Here is a 19,949-nt window from a genome sequence, read left to right as displayed (position 1 = left end):
GAACTGTGCTTTCTAAGAAGATATCACAAATCCCCAAGGAGAGTCCAAGTGTGGTGGTGGTTGCGATGCCTGACCTTCCCAGCACTGGACGGGAAGAGGTAGCTCTTTCCACCATTTGCACGCCCCCTGCAAGTGCTGAAAGGAGCACCCACAGTCCACTTGCTGATATGCAAATTGAAGATGTCACTGTTGAAGTACAACAGGATGAGGATACTGGTGTAGCTGGCGCTGAGGAGGAAGTTGGCGAGGAGGATTCTGATGGTGATGTGGTTTGTTTAAATCAGGCTCCGGGGGAGACAGTTGTTGTCCGTGGGATGAAAAAGCCCATCACGGTCATGCCTGGGCAGAAGACCAAACATTCCACCTCTTTGGTCTGGCAATATTTCTATCCAAATCCGGACAACAACTGTCTTGCCATATGTACCATATGTAAAGGTGAAATAAGTAGGGGTAGGGACGTCAACCACCTAGGAACATCCTCCCTTATACGGCACCTGCAGCACGTTCATAAAAAGTTACTGTCAAGTTCAGAAACTTTGGCTAAGACCGTAAGCAGTCCAGGGACACCTAAATCCTGTTGTATCCAAGCGCCTGCAAACCACACCGTCAACTCCCTCCTCGTCAATTTCCTCCTTAGTCAGGATCGGAAGTAGTCCTGCAGGCCATGTCACTGGCATGACTGACTCTCCTATCCGGGATTCCTCCGGAGGATCCTGCATTGCTACGCCTACTGCTGCCGCTGCTGCTGCTGCTGTTGCTGCTGCTGGGAGTCGTTCATCATCCCAGAGAGGAAGTAGGAACACCACTACTTTTACTAAACAATTGACCCTCCAACAGTCCTTAGCGAGGAGGATGAAGTACGACAGCAGTCATCCTGAAGCAAAACGTATAACTGAGGCCTTGACTGCTATGTTGGTGATAGACGTGCGTCCGGTATCCGCCATTTGTGCAGTGGGATTTAGACAATTGATGGAGGTAGTGTGTCCCCGGTTCCAAATCCCGTCTAGATTCCACTTCAATAGGCAGGCGATACCGAGACTGTACAGAAACGTCAGAAAAAGTGTCCTCAGTGTCCTGAAAAATGCCGTTGTACACAATGTCCACTTAACCACGGACATGTGGACAAGTGGAACAGGGCAGACTAAGGACTATATGACTGTGACAGCCCACTGGGTAGATGTATCACCTTACGCAGCAACAGCAGCAGCGTCACCAGTAGCAGCATCTCAGAAACGCCAGCTCGTTACAAGGCAGGCTACGCTGTGTATCACCGGTTTCAGTAAGAGGCACACCGCCGACAACCTCTTAGAGAAACTGAGGGAAATCATCGCCCAGTGGCTTACCCCACTTAGACTCTCCTGGGGATTTGTGATATCTGACAACGCCACCAATATTGTGCGGGCATTACATCTGGGCAAATTCCAGCACGTCCCATGTTTTGCTCACACAATAAACTTGGTGGTGCAGAATTTTCTGAAAAGCGACAGGGGCGTGCAGGAGACGCTTTGGGTGGCCCGAAAAATTTCTGGCCACTTTCGCCATTCAGCGACTGCATGCCGAAGACTGGAGCGCCAGCAAACACTCTTGAACCTGCCCCGCCATCACCTGAAGCAAGAGGTTGTGACGCAGTGGAACTCAACCCTCTATATGCTTCAGAGGATGGAGGAGCAGCAAAAGGCCATACAAGCCTATACATCCACCTATGACATAGGCAAAGGAGGGGGTATGCACCTGACTCAAGCGCAGTGGAGAATGATTTCCGTGTTGTGCAAGGTTCTTCAGCCCTTCGAACTTGCCACACGTGAAGTCAGTTCAGACACTGCCAGCTTGAGTCAGGTCATTCCCCTCATCAGGCTTTTGCAGAAGCAGCTGGAGAAAGTGAAGGAGGAGCTAAGACGGAGCGATTCCGCTCGGCATGTGGGACTTGTGGATGAAGCCCTTCATTCGCTTTGCCAGGATTCCAGGGTGGTCAATCTGTTGAAATCAGAACAATACATTTTGGCCACCGTGCTCGATCCTAGGTTTAAAGCCTATGTGGTGTCTCTCTTTCCGGCCGACACAAGCCTGCAGAGGTGCAAAGACCTGCTGGTGAACACACTGTCAGCTGAAGCGGAACGTGACACGTCAATGGCTCCTTCTTCATTTTCTCCCGCAACTGGGGCTGCCAGGAAAAAACTTAGGTATCCTAAGCAACCCGCTGGCGGTGATGCAGGGCAGGCAGGACCAAGTTTGGACATCTGGTCCGGACTGAAGGACCTGGCAACAATTTCTGACATGTCTACTGTCACTGCATATGATACTGTCACCATTGACAGAATGGTGGAGGATTACATCGGTGACAGCATCCAAGTAGGCATGTCAGACAGTCCATACCTGTACTGGCAGGAAAAAGAGGCAATTTGGAGGCCCCTGTACAAACTGGCTCTATTTTACCTGAGTTGCCCCCCCTCCAGTGTGTACTCCGAAAGAGTGTTTAGTGCAGCCGGGAACCTTGTCAGCGAAAGGCGTAGGAGGTTGCTTCCACAGAATGTGGAGAAGATGATGTTCATCAAAATGAATTATCAGCTCTTCCAGGGAGACCAGCCTCCAGAAGGTACAGAGGGACCTGTGGTGGTGGATTCAAGTGGGGACGAGTTAATACTTTGTGAGGATGAGGATGTACACACTGAAGAGGGTGAGGAATCGGTGGATGAGGAGGATGAGGATGACATCTTGCCTCCGTAGAGCCAGTTTGTGCAGGGACACATTAATTGCCAGCTTGTTTTGTGAGGGCCCAAACGAACCAATCATTTCAGCCACAGTTGTGTGGCAGACCCTGGCGCTGAAATGATTGGTTTGTTAAAGTGTGCATGTCCTGTTTATACAACATAAGGGTGGGTGGGAGGGCCCAAGGACAATTCCATCTTGCACCTCTTTTTTTTCTTTGCATTATGTACAGTTTGGGGCCTAGTTTTTCAAACTGCCATCCTGTCTGCCGCTGCAGTTTCACGCCTAGATGGGTCACGTGTTTGTGCCGCCCACTCGTGTCGCTTAGCATAGTCATCCAGCTACCTCGGTGCAACCTTTTGGACATAAAAACACTATTGTGAGGTGTTCAGAATAGACTGGAAATGAGTGGAAATTAAGGTTATTGAGGTTAATAATAGCATAGGAGCAGAAAAACCTACAAATTCTGTGATTTTAGCTGTTTTTATGCTTTTTTTCAAAAAAATACAGATCCAAAACACAAAACCCAGAACCCAAAACACGGAAGGGTGGTTTTGGCAAAACCAATCCAGATCCAAAACACGAAGAAAGATCCAGATCCAAAACCAAAACACAAAACACGAAAAGTGGCCGGTGCACACCCCTATTGAAAATATGCTAGAATCAATTAGTAATATGTAAATTGCCAACATTTCAAAGAACAAGACTAAATAACTGTGCAGAAAAACAACATAAATGTTAGCATTATTCTAGATCTAAGAAAGTTGAATATAAACATCAACACCAGGACTTTCAAAAAGGTTTTTTTGCAACATGTTGAATATCCCTGATTCCCCGACCCCGATGTTGTCGTACATATATGGGCCCCTTTAGGCTGTTAAACAATTTTATTCTCTTGAAAAATATAAAATATGAATACAGTTTACACATTCAACAGTGCTGCAGAAATATAAACAAACATTACTATATACATGCAGAAAATTGTGTTCTAGCTATGTGTGATGCATAAGGCCTCCCACCTATAGCACACACACGCCTACAAACCCAGGGTCACTCCTCAAACAGCTACATTAGATGTTGGGCAACCAGGGGGACTTAGTGTTAGGCACCCCCCCGTGAAGGTAAGGGTTAGGGTGGGGGGAGGGAGGGTTAGGGTTAGGCACCCCTGGAGGAGACTTAGGGTTAGGCACCCCCCCGGGGGACTTAGGTGTAGGCAGCGGGGAAGGGGGGGTTAGGGTTAGGTTAGGGTTAGGCACTTAGAGGGGGGATTAGGGTTAGGCTCTTGGGGGGGAGGTTAGGGTTAGGCACCCCTAAGGAAGGTTAGGGTGTTAGGTTAGGTTAGAACATACTTACCTATCGACGATCGGGATTTCCAGCGCTGTCGGCCTTCCGCTGCTGGGAACTCTGCTGTGGTCGGCCAGGCGCTGCCAGCGGTATTTCATACCGATTCCGGCAGGACATCGACTGTACTCATCTGTGTGTGACCACTTTGTAAGAAGAAAGCTGTTCATTGACACAAAGTGTAGAGAAGACTAATTTTCACTTGCTTATCATCACCCACTTTGAAGAGTCTCCTCTGTTGACTGCTATGAAATATAGCAGTTGTGTTAATGTTGCCTGGCTATGCAATGCAATTTAAGATCTGTCTTGGATAAAGTTTTGCTAATGAAAAAAAAAAAAATCTTTGAAAAAACAACAGTAATAGGAGTCAATCCAATTAGGTGTGAATGGTGAGGTGCGAGTTGCTATTTTATCTTTGAATTCGCATAGCGAAACCATTTTGCAATCCAATTAGCAACTCACACTGAATCAGTCAGACTGAATTCGCATCTTTCCATTCGCACCTCCCTGAGGGTGAGAGATGGGAAGGAAAATCTTTATTTGAAAGTTAAAATGTCAGGACACTGTGCTGAACCCTTGGACACCTACAGTACCTTCCTAATGTCCATAAACAGCCTTCTATGCTGTCCTGCTAGCGAAATTATCCATTTTGGGGGGTCCAGGATGGTCTCCCTACTTTTTCATGCACTTCTATCAAATCTCATTTGGCAGTCAATTTGCACCCTCCGTTGCGAGTAGTGCGAATAGGCATTTTTAATTGGATTGGAGAATTCTCCGGAGCGTGCTTTGATGCGGTCTGCGAGTTTCAGGACACAAACTCACTACTCGCACTTCGCACCTAATTGGATTGACCCCGTAGCATACCTACAGACTACAAAAATATATTGCTCAACCCATATGAAAGACAATAATATAAACACTTTCCACAATGAAATACATCACAAAGTCTGAATACATTGGAAATAATACAATATATAAAAATATCTGTCTTGGTAATAGCCAGTGGAGGCAGCCATTTTTGGGTTAATATTCATGTGTGAAAAATTCACTAGGAACCAGTGACATCACAACACAACACAATGTGCTTAAATTCAGTGGATTCAGGTAAAATTATTGTGCTTGGGCAATTCTGAAAACTTTCATATACAGATGTGTCCTCATACATCAAGCCTCAATACGCCCAGGGGCGCCGAGAGGGGGGGCAGCGGGTACAGATTACCCGGGCCCGGGATTCCTGAGGGGCCCGGCGGGGGCCCGGGTCCGGCGCCGCTCCCCCTCCCTCACAGCAGCCCAGCATACAGCGTGTGCTGAGCTGCAGTGGAGACTGCTCGTGGTTGCTGAGCAGCAGCCACAGCAGTCTCCTAAGCCTGTGGGGGGAGCGATCACACTGATCGCGCCCCCCTGGCTTTGCGCCGGGCTAAGGGGACTCAGAGCGCCCCCTCTCCCCAGCGCGCAGCTGCATATCTTTTTGTTCCCCCCGGGAAGGGGGCGTGGTCACGCCTCCAGCGATTAGGCCACACCCCCTATTACCCGGGCCCGCCGCAGATCTCAGCGGGCCTGAATACGCCATGCCCATGGCATGAGAGAGCCACCAGTTTACGTTCACCTATGCTATCGCCAAGCTTCTTTTTCCTGAAAATGCATCTTAGTCGCAATCCGATGCGACTAAAACACATAAGTATACCACATTGATTAATTTGAAGCGACACTTGTATGCGACAGACAAAAAAGTGTTGCATATAAATTTAATCAATGAAGTCTCCTGGCCCGTTTTAGCCGCACTGCATTGCTACTAAGATGCATTTTCGAGCAAAAGACGCAGAAGAGTGATACGGGACCTGACACGCCATGAAGGACTGTTTGGCGCGACTGCAGCAACAATGTATGAGGACACATCTGTACGTAAGTTGAACTGTGTGCAACTGTTCTACAGCATATGATATGATACATACATGAAATCTTAAGGAACAATATGGGACATGCATATATATAATATATGGTATACCTAAAAACATGCTGTTAGGAGTTACCTCTATTAGTTTTCGTTCGTATGAACTGGCTAATTCGTCATGATCCACCATTGGTTTTACTTCCGGGATAATTTCTCCATCAATATTGCGAAGGTTTGGGATTGCTATTAAAGAGACGAGAATATGTATAAAGAAGATGTCCAACTAACAGCATTTATTATTATTATCCTTATCTATATGGTTCCACAAGCGTTCCGCAGCACCTTACAAAGTACATGAACAAGTGAGCGAAAAAGAAAACATTAAATGACATACAGTACGAAACAATGTAGGACAAGGACATGGTTTATAAAGATTGCTGCATTAGCGATCATAACACTTAACAAGCAGCAGTGTGTAAGCAACCTAATGTTGGTTGCCCTAGTGGGGAGTTAGGAGTAGATGATGAGTAAGGGAAGGAGAAGCACATGAGGGAAGAGGGCCCTGCTCGTGAGAGCTTACATTCTAATTTAGGACTATATAAATACACAGGTAAGTTTTTTTATACTGTTTAATTACAAACAAACAAGTATTCATCAGATTAGTATGAGACCACATACATGCTCGTTATAAATACCAAGTGATATTTATTCAATTATATATGTTTCCTAATATTTAAAGACTCAGATAACATTATTTAGATCAGATTGAATACAGGTGAGGGTTCATAAACTTGGTTGGACAGATTGATGTACAGATGGATAGACAGAGTATTGGTTTAATACACAGTCGAGCCACATTATGACCCTCTCCTACGTTTGACATCGGTAGGGCGTAGACCATGAAGTTCGTCACGTGCTGTGTGCTGGCTTGGTGGATATATAAAATATAATATATAAGGTGTGCGATAGGATATCTGCACACATATCACTCATTGCGGTCATGGGTAAAAGGGGCGATTTATCCGAATTGCAAAAAGGAATGATTATTGGCAGTAGGTCTGAAACTGCGCAGTTTGTGAACTGTTTGCACGCTCCTGTGGTGAAAGTGTATCGTGACTGGACAAATGGCACCACTGCGAATAACGTGGAAGCTGCGGAGCCACTGAAATGAGAGGTGAACATCGACTACGAAGGTGCACGAGGGCCGACTGACACGCTACAGTGGAGCAGCTCACCGTCAAAATGAACCTGGGGGCCCCCAGAAGTGTGTCTAAAATGACAGTTCAGCAAACCCTGCTGCGTATGGGGGATACTCCACCACACACCCTCCAGCAGCTGTGGGATGCACTGCAGTCAGCATGGCTCCAGATACCTGTGCCAACCTATTGGCATCTTATTGAGTCACTCCCAGCTCATCGAGCTGCTGTCCGTGCTGCACACGACGGCTACTCTGGCTATTTGCTGGTGGTCATAATAATGTGACTTGACTGTGAATAAAATGTGAAATAAAATAGATTTATGTGACATTTAAAATGGACATGTCAATAAATGCATACTATATATATATATACAGGGTTGCCTACCCTCCCGATTCGGACGGGAGCCTCCCGATAAACGGGTGCAGCTCCCGCCCCCCCGGAAAGGCAGGCAAGCCTCCCACATGCCGCCGATCCCCCGTCTCCCCCCCATCAGTACCTGATAAACCCCCTTCAGCGGGGGGCCGCTGACGCGATTCGCGTCATTTTGGCCCCGCCCCCTGCTTCACAATGCCTGTATTTCGGCATTGTGTAGCGGGGGCGGGGCCAAAATGACGCGACCGCGTGGCCCCGCCCCGTCACACCCGAAAACGACCTTCAGCCCGCCCAGCCACGCCCCTTTTGCCGGCCACGCCCCCTGTTCTGCCGATCTGGCTGCTCCCTCCCGGAAGGAGCAGCCAGATAGTCGGCATGTATATATATATATATATATATATATATATAATTGTTAATGTGTATGTATTTTCCCGATAAACTCGCCGATTTTGATTGGGTTTTCACTGAAATGTTCCTTGAGATTCTCCAAGTAACAAAGGCTATAAATCATCTCGCTATTGGCTACATACATATACCTACACAGCACACATATATATATATATATATATAAACACCACAAATATACACACATCTATATTATATATGTATATGTGTGTATATATATATACACAAACACACACACACACAGTATATATATATATATAAATAATTTTTTGTATGTATGTTCCCCATAAACTTGAGAACTAGTGAACAGATTTTGATAGGGTTTTCACTGAAATGTTCCTTGAGATCCTCCGAGTAACAGGCTAAACACACACACGATTTATAGATATCGATGTATGGTATGCAATCGGGAAGCCGACTGCCTAAATACCGGCAGCCGGCTTCCCGACTGTCATATCCCGTCTAGATGTAGACGACCGCATTTCCCCGACGCCGGGAGACCGGCGCCCGGCATCCCGATCGTAGTGATGCCGGGCGCCATGAGCGGACACCCGCGGGGGGGAGGGTTAGGCACCCCCCCGGGAGGGTTAGGGTTAGGCTAGGGGAGGGAGGGTTAGGGTTAGGCACCCCCGGGGGGGACTTAGGGGTAGGCACCCCCCCGAGGGACTTAGGTTTAGGCAGCAGGGAAGGGGGTGGTTAGGGTTAGGCACTTAGAGGGGGGGATTAGGGTTAGGCACTTGGGGGGGAAGTTAGGGCTAGGCACCCCTAAGGAGGGTTAGGGGGGTTAGGTTAGTAGATACTCACCTATCCACGATTGGGATTTCCAGCGCTGTCAGGCTTCTGCTGCTTCGAACTATGCTCATGTCGGGCTGCCGCTGACGGGAATCGAACCGCCGGCCGCATTTCATACCCATTCCCGATGTATGCCTATCTCCCTCTCACACACATTACTGCTCTCTCTCTCCTCCTCCCTATCAGAGATAAAACGCCCTTATACCACGTCACTTCACCGCCCTCCCAGTGAACCCTTCTCCTGTTCACTTCCATCCCAAGTTCTTCGCTTACAGCCCAGCCCAGCTTGATTCCAATTGGCTGCTGCTCCTGTCGATCACCGCTAGCACCGTACCGCCTGGCCCCATCCTGCCTGTAGTCGTGGTGGATGAGGCGAGAAAACAAAAACAATCGCACGGTCAACCACAGCTATGCGAGCGGCCAGGAGGCCGCTCCAATTTTAGGTAGGAGGGCCCTGATTCAGAGCGAGCGCTCTTGTCAGAGAGTCCTGCTCTGAATCAGCCCCACAGTGCGGACACTGAGCTCCCTCCCTGGGGCAAGTGACTGGAAGGATAGGCCAAACGGCGCCCGCTGTGTCCTGGGGGCTGTGTCAACGTGTGCATGATGCCTCATCCTTACTCCATATTTTTTGTACTCATTGCCACCCCCAAGACATGGCGGCCCCTCTCTCTCTCCTGCTGCTACTTCTCACCCTGCCCTCCGGTTGGTGACCCGGTGCAAGTGCTGAAGCATCCCCCACCACCCTCATCATCATTATTGTTACTATGTTAGGATGTGCTTTTGGGTTTTATATACACCCTGTATAATCATGTATACCCCCAACTGCTCTCCAGCGAAGCTGGGATGGGTTGCTTGCTACTAGTGTATAATATATATATATATATATATATACACACACACATATACAGAATTTCAACGCCTATCTTAAGTCCCGTGTCGGGTTTCCTGCGTCGAGATTTAGACCGGCGGGAGATGATCGATTCGGATTTGACTCTGTTCTTTTAGCTGAATTGGCATAAGTCCAGATTTATGTTACTGGCTGTCAATAATATGGCCAACAAGATGCCGTTTTTGAGATACAAACACAACAGACTAATACCGAACCTCACATTTATGTATATTGTATATATATTACATTTTTATTTTTACAAGGGGAATTAAATGATTACTTAATGACAGTTAAATGTTCTCTGTATCCTGTAAAACCTCTCTTTTACTGAGAAATGGTGGCCCTGACCGTATATTCCCATCATTGCCAATTATAGACAGTACAATCTCCCTTCTATTGAAAAGTTGATGTACCATCTGCACGTGCCTATCATTATTTATAGCTTTTACTCTTATTCAACAGGATTCAAATTATAGCTAGAATTCCCAGAAAAAAACCCATATATCTAAACTGTAATAGCAACTGGTAGGGTAAATGAACTACTATCTTGTATTTGACTTGAGGCTAGGTTATATTTTAGCTCTACAGTTGTTTCAATTAATGTGGAGCTTAAGGGAAAGAATCTCAGAGAATTTTGTATTTCACAAATTACAGAAGCCACATTCAAGACAAGTGGATGAAAATATGACGATGCTGTAAAGTCTCTATAGAATTTGACAATTTGTTGAAGACACTGGAGGCAAAAAAAAAAAAAAAAAGTGAATATTTATACAACCACATGTCTTACAAACTGGCAGTTTCCTTGACATATAATGGCATACATCAGTCAGGTTCCTTATCAGTACCATCCTCTACACTGGAATGATACAATTATGTAAGGATCAGCTATAGCTTTTTGTATGTTTCAGTAATCCAAAACCAACTGGCACAAGGGATTGCTTTTCACAGTTGTCACATTTTATACTGAAAGCTTCATTCAGACTGAGGTGATGTGCCCAGCTTAGGGTGAAATGCACACACACCTGTGTGTAACTGTAGAGGTATGTGGACATGTACCAGGCTGACTGATGTTAATTTGCTAGATTAATGCTTTTTAGGCTCCTCCAACTCCTTTAGCAATTTAGCTAGCTAGCAATTTCTGTTTAGCCATGCATTGTATGCATACGTGCCTAATTTGTAAACCTGCCCTCTGGAGAGGGGAGGTAGAGGTGGAAGGTGCAGGGGACGTGGCACCACAAATCACATTAATATGCAATGCTGCATCAGATAGTGGGGAGACAAGGCCATAATAGCGTTAAAGGGCCTATCCATTTGCCGACTTTCTGCACGATGCGACCAAAACAAGGAGGTTTTGGTCGGAACATGCAGAAAGTCTGCAAGTGGATAGCCGGCAAGGACCAGCGATGCGTGTGCACGCTGGGTCCTTGCCAACCCCGACTATCAAACATGCTGGTCAACCTGACAACGGTCGTCAGGTTCGGCATCTTAATAGATAGGGAGGTTGGGCTCCTGCACTGAAGACGTTCAGGGAATGTCTTTCAGTGCGGTGCCCGCACCTCAATGACATGAAAGTCTGAACGCTGGACGTTCAGACTTTCATGTTGTTAAATGGATAGGCCTTTTTAATCACTGAATGGGCAGAATCTAGGAGGATGGTCTATTATCTGGGAAGTGCAGGAGAAAGCACTGAAATTCAGGAGTCTCATGGACATTGTGGGAGGCAGGGATTGTTTGCCCTGTGCTTCCGTGGGTTTCCTCTGAGTACTCCAAAAATATACTGATTGGTTAATTTTTGTTGGGGGCCAATTTACCTTAGTGTGTATGTGTGTGAGCATGTGGTAGGGTATATAGATTATATAAAAAATATACTGGTAGGTTAATTGGCCCCGGACAAAAATTAACCCTAGTGTGTATGTGTGTGAGCATGTGGTAGGGAATATATATTGTAAGCTTCACTGGGGCAGGGACTGATGTGAATGGTCAAATATTCTCTGTAAAGCGCCAAATGTGTGTGCGCTATATAAATAACTGGTAATAATAATAAGGCATAATAAAGTATGATATAATTTCCACACACAATCTATGTAGTTAAAATTAAATAACTTATGTTTATCCTGACTATCTGTATTTTTATTTTAGTGATTGTTTCACCTGTAACATAAAATAATCATTAAAAAAAAACCCACAATACTGGATTACAACTCGTACAAATGAAAAAAAATATGTGTTGTTGCCCTAAGCAACCAAACTTTCCAACTGTCACTTTATAGAGTAGTTTTAGAAAATATAAGAAAAGTCTCAGGAATTGTAACTTTATAACTGCATTTCCAAGGACACCTGACAATAACTTCTGCACATAGAGAGAACATCACCACTGTTTTCAGACAATCCTGTTGCTACAACAATCCATAAATAATAGGAATAATAAAAGTGCAGATTCCACATTCTCTACAGATGACCGTATGAACACCCAGACGTGTGAAAAGATGGGTGCATAAAAAATTGAAAGGTCACAAAGAAAGTAATAAAACTGTTCGAAGTAACCTTTCATGCTAATGGCATCTTTCACATTTATCTGAGAAATAAGGCTCAGAAAGCTAAGTGTGGAGCAGAAAACAGTTCAGCAGATATATACAGTAGGATTCCTGTGACATTTTACACCTGGGATTACACACGCATCAGTAAAATTTACCTATTTCTCTGTGGATACTAATTTATCGTATCTCATTAATCAGCATGTAGACAACCGAAGAAAAGCGATCATCACCCTGTACTAATACACAAGTGCCTTATACGCTATCAGTGGTTCTCCTCACCAAACTCTCACCTTTATGCTAAATACTCATGCATGTCTCATTGTTAGCGTGGTGGGAAAAATATGTTATATAACATTCAAAATAGAGAAACGGAGGATCCCTAGCTAAGAGTTAGCCCCAAGGCAACTTTGTAGTTTGCTCAATTACAAGAACCAGAACTTGCTGGCACGGCACTCAACGCCAGTTTTAAAAAAAAAAATGTAGCAAGTAAAAAACGTGAAATTAAGCAAATGTAAACCATTACTTGAAAATCAGTAAAATGCATTAGGGAGATTAGTCTGAGACATCCCGAATTCCAATTTTTTTTCTAAAAATGCACAATGTACTTTAATAAACTTATAATTATAATATAAATATGTTGCCGACAAAGTTCAGAGCATTACACAGTTATAAAAACTGTGTGTTACACAGTGGTCTGCCCATGCCTCACGTCTGAATAATGGGACTAGACAGGACTGCTCATGCCTCAGCGATGTATGAAATCATGTGATTTGGACAGTTCAGCTCATGCCTAAGTGATGCGTGGAATCATGCGTCTTGGACAGGTCTGCTCATGCCTCAGTAATGTGCAGCATCATGTGACGTGGACAGGTTTATTCTTGTCTCAGTGATGTGTCGAATCATGTGACTTGGACGGGTCTGCTCATGCCTCAGTGATATGACTTGGATACAGAGGCATCTTATGATGAAAGTTGGCCTGTGTGCTTTGTGTAAGCACCCCCCCCCCCCCTCTCTCGCAGGTGCAGTGCAGACTCTGGTCGCACCATTTTCACTGCAATTCTTCAACTGCGCATATTTATAGAATAAGAGCGCTGGAGGTTTCTTCTGAGATGGCCACCTCAGAATTTAAGAATATGGAATCAGTGTGCGGTGTCCAGGGTCCATAGGGTGCACAGGAATTACCTTGGGGAAGTCCCAAAGCAGTTCCCTTAAGGGTGGGGACGATCCTGTTTCGTAGAAAGGAGAATCTGACGCCCAAAGGAAGCATCCTGAGAGGCAAATGTATCAAATGCGTAAATTTTGACAAAAGTGTGGATGGAAGACCACATGGCTGCTTTGTACAATTGTTCAGCAGAGGCACCACGCCGAAACGCCCACGATGGTCTCACGGATCGAGTAGAATGTGCTGTCACTGTGTTTGGAACAGAGAGATCAGCTTGTGAGTAAGCTTGAGAAATTGTCATACGGAGCCACCTAGCCAGAGTCTATTTGTTAGCTGGCCAGCCTTGCTTATGGCAGCCATACAACACAAAAAGAGAATCCGATTTCCTAATGGGGTTGGTGCGATCCACATAAATACGTAGGGCGCGCACCACATCCAGCTAAGCCTCCCCTACAGAGAGGCCTGAAGACTGGAAGGCCGGAACCACACTTTCTTAAATTTATATGAAAACGGGATACTACCTTAGGAAGGTAACCCGCCCTGGTAAGAAGAACAGCTCTATCCTGATGAAAAATCAAAAAAGGAGAGCGGCAAGAAAGGGCTGCCAAATCAGAGACCCTACGGACAGAGGAGATAGCAAGAAGAAAAACTGTCTTTGCTGTCAACCACTTAAGGTCTACTGATGTCAGGTGTTCGAATGGGGAAGCCTGTAGAGCCCTGAGAACCAAAGACAAATCCCACAGAGCTACCAGAGGGACAAAGGGAGGCTGAACACTCGGTACACCCTGAAAAAATTTCCTAACATCAGGCAGTGGGGCGATCCTTCGCTGAAACCAAACTGAGAGTGCAGTTACCTGAACTCTCAGGGTGGCCAGGTGGAGACCCCGGTCTAACCCAGCCTGAAGGTAAGCAAGAAAAACTTCAGGATAATATTTTCTATGTTTCCGCGCCCTAAGCATTGTCTGAATTACAGAACTGGTAAAACCCATGTGGGCGTGGCCTGGAGTAGCTAGGAGAAGGAAGCAGTTTGCCAGCTCTCCTGCATATATCCTTCAATTATCCTGTTTTTCCTAGTTGTTTCTTCTCCAAACTGGATATTCCAGTGCGCTACCCTTTCCAGAGTAACTGGACTCCAAGGTGGAAGTTTGCACTCAGTGTCTCCCAGTTTATTTACAGGAGTCTGCAGCGGTCAGGTCCTCTCTTACTGGGGTCTGTTTTTCCTGTCTCCGGCTCCCGGGGCTGACTCCTGTCATTATACTTACCTGTGAACTCTATCCTGGTGCCTGACTGCGTCCTGCAGGATCCGATGTGTGTCTCCTGCCGGTTCTTATTTGTATCGGTTGGGGAGTATTGGATGCGGACGTCAGCCATCTTGTCGTCTTGGAGGTGGCTGTGAGTCCTCCTGCGCACCAACATCTCTGCTGCTGCGGTTTATCTGTCCTGTTGTTCCCGGGTTCAGCGGTCATCTGAGGATTTCTCCTGGGATTTCTCCTATATACCTGCTACCTCCCAGCTGTCAATCTCATTGTGGCTGTGTGCTGGTAAACTCTGGTGGTGTGCTAGCCACCAACATCTTGCCATCGATTTCCCTCCTGGCTGCTGCTCAGATTAACCTGTCTTGCTGTGACTATTATACCGGTGGCTACATACCTCAAAGATGGCTAGCTCTATGCAGCAAATTATCCAGGCTATTAATGCCCTTGCTTTAGGGCTGCTTACCAAGCTTGAGGTTGTGATGATCATGTCTGTGAGTTCTGCAGCTGCTGACCACATGTCTCCTTCAACAGTGCAACATTTGAATGTATCCTATCCGAGGTCTGAGTTTACCTCTGATTCTGATACCCTCTCAGTTGATGGAAGAGGTTCTTACAGAGATCCGTTCTTCACTTCCAACAGACAAGTTAAAGTCCTGGGATTTATTCTTAAAGTACTCCATGACCCTTTTTATTTACTCTCAGATGGCAGAAAGTTTACAGTATTTATTGCTTCCATAGTGTGTGCTTGGGGAGATGGAGACGGGACTATTTCTATAATCTTACAAGAGGCTGAGGCCTGGCCAGATTAAGATTAATATTTTGAAACCTAATATTTTGTTGTAATGTCTTTGGATATTTTATTTTTGTTATTATTTATCCAGTTGTTTGAATACTTTAATTACTTTGCTTATTTGGTTTTCATATATACAAGAATAATGTTATGTACTTTACATAGAAGAAACACCATTTCTTTAAAATGTGGGAGAGCTGGGCCGAACCAATTTTAGGGTCATTAGTCTATTGCTCTCATCAGATACGAGGGTTTCTGTTATCCTGTATTTCTGTGGATGGAGGGGGGTTTAGGTAGTTAGTATAGGGATGGGGAAGGGAAAAAGGGATCCAGGTATACCTAGGTTGTGGGTAGGTTATACAGGGTGGGGGATTATGGGATGGGTTGTTGTGGTAGTTTTATTTAAATTTATTTTATTGTGTTTAGTTTTGATATCCGGGCAGATCTGGGAGTCCATCCCCCCTTTTTTTTCTCTTATATTTGACACTTTACAATGTTATATGTGCAATGAATATATATAGTAGTGGCTAATTTCTCTATATGTATATATCCGGATATATGAGCCCGAAAAGCGCCTTCAGGCTCTTCATAGTTTTTTGTACATATATGGTGAAGACTATGATGTATATCCTGTTTTTTATGTATATAATGCCAGTCGCTTGTGTAACATGTCTTACGCTACTTTATACAGTGTATTGTGTCTGTTTATTCAAATCTGCTGTGTGATCCATGTAATTTTATATTATTGTATTATGTTTTAATTAATTTCAAAATCAATAAAAATTGCATTAACAAAAAAAAAAAAATGTGGTAAAACCCTTGGCTCTTAAGATGGAAGATTCAAGATCCATGCAGTTAAAGACAGATGGGGAAGGTCCAGATACAGGCAGGGACCCTGCGTTAACAGGTTTGGCCTTAGAGGAAGAGGCCATGGAGTGTCTATGGAGAGACTCTGAAGGTCAGTGAACCAATGACGTTTGGGCCAAGCAAGGGCTATCAGTATTACTGTTCCGTCCTCCTGCTTGAATTTCCTGATGACCCTTGGGAGAAGGGAAAGCGGAGGAAACAGATACACTAGCTTGAAGTTTCACTTTACTGCTAGAGCGTCCATTAGGCTTTGAAATACCTGTGGATGAAGAGCCCACTCCCCGGCGTGTATATCCTGCCGACTTAGGAAGTCTGCTTCTCAATTGAAGACTCCTGGTATGAATACTGACGAGATTGCTGGAAAATTACATTCTGCCCAGACCAAAATGTTTGACACTTGGCAGCCCGACTTCGCGTGCCTCCCTGATGGTTGAGGTAGGCTACTACGGTGGCGTTGTCGGACTGTACCTGGACAGGCCTGCCCTTCAGTATATCCTGTGCCTGAACGAGTGCGCAGTTCCAGGGGAATCGGTATGAAATACCGCCGGCGGTTCGATTCCCGGCAGCGGAAGCCTGGCCGACATGAGCAGAGTTCCCGGCAGCGGAAGCCCAACAGCGCTGGAAATCCCGATCATGGAAAGGTAGGTACTAACTAACCTAACCCCCTAACCCTCCTTAGGGGTGCCGAACCCTAATCTCCCCCCCAAGTGCCTAACCCTAACCCCCCCTTCCCCGCTGCCTAACCCTAAGTCCCCCCTGGGGGTGCCCTCCCACCCCCTAGCCTAACCCTAACCAACCCGAGGGGGTGCCTAACCCTAAGTCCCCCCCGGGTGCCCTTAACCTAACCCTCCCCCCCCCGGCTGTCCGTTCACGGCGCCTGGCAACCCTTTGATCGGGATGCCGGGCGCCGGTGTCCCGACGTCTGGGAAATGTCAGGCGTCTACATCTAGACGCCCGGCATTTCATACCTCGCCGGTATTAAGGCAGCCGGCTTCCCGATTGTATACCGTTCCAGGATGTTTATGGATAGGAGACCTCTCAGATTTGGGAAACTCAGCCTTCACAACCTTCTGGTGTTTAAACACCGGAGCCCTCCTAAGCTCTGGCTCCTCACTATCTATGTTTAACACAGTTTTGACCGCCCTAAAATTGGAAAATGGTCCTCCTCTCCTAATAGAGCCCCTTGATGCCTGCTGCATTTTGATTACCTCATCAGCAGCAGCCAGAGAGTGGATAGGTTAAGAGGGGCAGACGGCAGAGGAGGGGTAGGTAATCTAAAAATCCCGGTTTATGTCTGAAAGGGGTCTACCTTGGAATTTCCCGGGTAGACGCTGTAGTGTGAAAGGGGGGTCTCAACCAAATACCCAGGATTTTGTACAGGATAAATTCCCGGGTCTGAGCAGGAAATTTCCCGGGTCTTATGTCTGAAAGGGGTATAAGTCATAAAGTTTGGCACTTGCTCAGACTGTGAGGTTAAAAGGATACTTTTGTAGCTTTCACACAAGTTTTTGGCAGAGTGCCAATTTCCACTGGCGCCAGCCCAGAAACCTGTGTAATTTAAGAGTGACCTCATTTTTAGGGATTGTGTGACAGTGTGTGGCCCTGACAAAGTTCAAACCTAGGAAAAAACATAATTCTGGGTGAACTACACCACCATGCCAAATTTGATGGAGCTGGGTCCAAAACTCTGGCCGTGCATAAAGAGAAACAGACAGACATGCTTTATCGTTTATTATAAAGAGTGCTGATCACCCTATAAATAAAGGATGATGATAATAAAATAATATAATAATATCTGAAAAACTAATTTTCTACATAGTTTGCAGTTTCGGTTCTATGGTTTAAATTCTGAGCATAATTGGGAGATTAAAGTGATTGCACAAATTATATTTGTTTAGTATGGAAGCCTGAAGCTTAAGGCCTCCGTACATCAGCAATTGATTGCAGCAATCATGCAATTTGCAATCGATTGAAAAAGGGAAAGATTTTTATACACAATCGATTGCAGAATTGCCACAATTGATTGAAAAAGGGAAAGATTTTTATACACAATCGATTGCAGAATTGCCACAATTGATTGAAAAAGGGAAAGATTTTTAAACACAATCGATTGCAAATTGTACGATTGCTGCAATCAGCTGATGTATGGGGGCCTTTACATGTATTTAGATGATGTCCTGTAGCAAGTTACAGCTGGAGCTCGCAATAATCACAGAAGTGCATCTTAACAATGAAAGAATCAAAAAGCGATCGATAAACTGTGTTGGTATAGTAAGTGGTTCAAGAGTAAACTGGCGACAGGGGTGACTCCTGCAGAAGATGAAAATAAAGTCCTGGAGTAGAAATAGTAGGTTTTCTGCAACAAAGAATTCCAGTAATAAGTGGAGAGCAACTGCTCATTTTTGTAAGGCTGAAATCAATATTAATTAGATAAACCATTCACTATATTCAACAGAACTATATTCTATACTGATTTTCAGGTCACATTTTTTTGTCCTTTCTGTAATTAAGCCAGACTGTCATCTTGCATGTTTTATAATGATGCATTATTGTAATATTAATAGGACCTGCACTGCTGTTAGGTAATAACAGTCAGCATGCAAGAGATTTTAATGATGCAAGTGTTAATATTTACAGTGGTGTAATCAGAGACCCAAGGGCCACAATGCAAATTTTGATGGTGGGCATCTTTCAAATTCCCTGCAACTTTCTTTATGAGCATGCCACCCTCTTCCTTATACTTTTTTACCCCACTTTATTTTACTTAATATTTTTACTTTAAAAAAAAAAAAAGAATTGGAGACCTCGCAGAAGTGTATATGTAATACTAGCAATAACAGATGTAATGCGTACCTGATCCGACAAGCCAATTACTTATAAAAAAAATAAAATACAATCTTTTATGAGTCAAATAGTGATGCCTGACATGGATGATGAATCACCTTTCCCTTGCTTCTACTGTGTGGTATATTTACTAAAGTGCGCGTTTTTCAAAGTGGAGATTCTACTTATTTATCTAGCACCTTCTAGAACAGGGGTGGGGAAACTTTTTTCTGCCAAAGGCAATTTTGATATATATATTATTCGCGGGCCTGGTGCAGGCCACGCCCCCTTCTTGTAATGTCACATGGGGCGGGCCACAATCGCCGGTGAGTACAGCAATGTCCAGGGCATCCTGAGGATGCTCCGGGGAGCTGTAAGGGCAGCTGTGTGACCGTCTGAAGCATCCTAAGGGTGCCCCGGACCAGGTGGCACTGCTGCATAGATTTTGGCTGCAGGGTGCCATTCTAGGCACCCTGCTATCCAGATGAGGCTAGCAGAAAAAAGCTCCGAGGGCCAGACCAAATGATGTTTCCGATACGGCCCCCAGGCCTGAGGTTCCCCATCTCCCCCTGTTCTAGAAGATAATAGCTAATAGAATCTGATTGGTTGCTATGGGCAACTCCAGTTCTAAACACACTTTAGTAAATATACCCCTGGGTATCTCTCCTCTAAAGGTGCATATCCACTTGCTGACAGAGGAACGACAGTACGATTACAATATTGTAATCGTAACAGTCGTTCCTCATCCTGTATAGTGCCTACACTGAATGATACTGTATGTTGTTCATTGCAGGCACCGTCCCTCATCCCTACATCCACAATCTGTCATTATCGGCAGATTGACCAGCATGTTCAGGCGATGATTGATGTCAAAAACGACCAGCGGGAGCGCGCATCGCTGGTTGTTTTCGACATTTTA

The 19,949-nt window shown here is 45.2% G+C and overlaps 1 protein-coding gene across 2 annotated transcripts in view; it reads right to left on the bottom strand.

Annotated features, from left to right (window-relative positions):
- SNX29 (sorting nexin 29) overlaps positions 1 to 19,949 on the bottom strand; it is a 682,594-nt gene that overhangs the window by 469,459 nt on the left and 193,186 nt on the right. For both annotated transcript variants that reach the window (XM_088474249.1, XM_088474250.1), the window contains exon 15: positions 6,078 to 6,181. In XM_088474249.1, the coding sequence (XP_088330375.1) occupies positions 6,078 to 6,181 (104 nt within the window). The remainder of the gene's footprint in view (positions 1 to 6,077; positions 6,182 to 19,949) is intronic.

The sequence above is a fragment of the Taudactylus pleione genome, unplaced genomic scaffold, assembly GCF_031769625.1.
Source record: "Taudactylus pleione unplaced genomic scaffold, aTauple2 ptg000149l, whole genome shotgun sequence".
Classification (NCBI taxonomy): Eukaryota; Metazoa; Chordata; class Amphibia; order Anura; family Myobatrachidae; genus Taudactylus; species Taudactylus pleione.
Note: the sequence above shows the minus strand (reverse complement) of the source record. Positions and strands in the feature narration are given on the sequence as shown.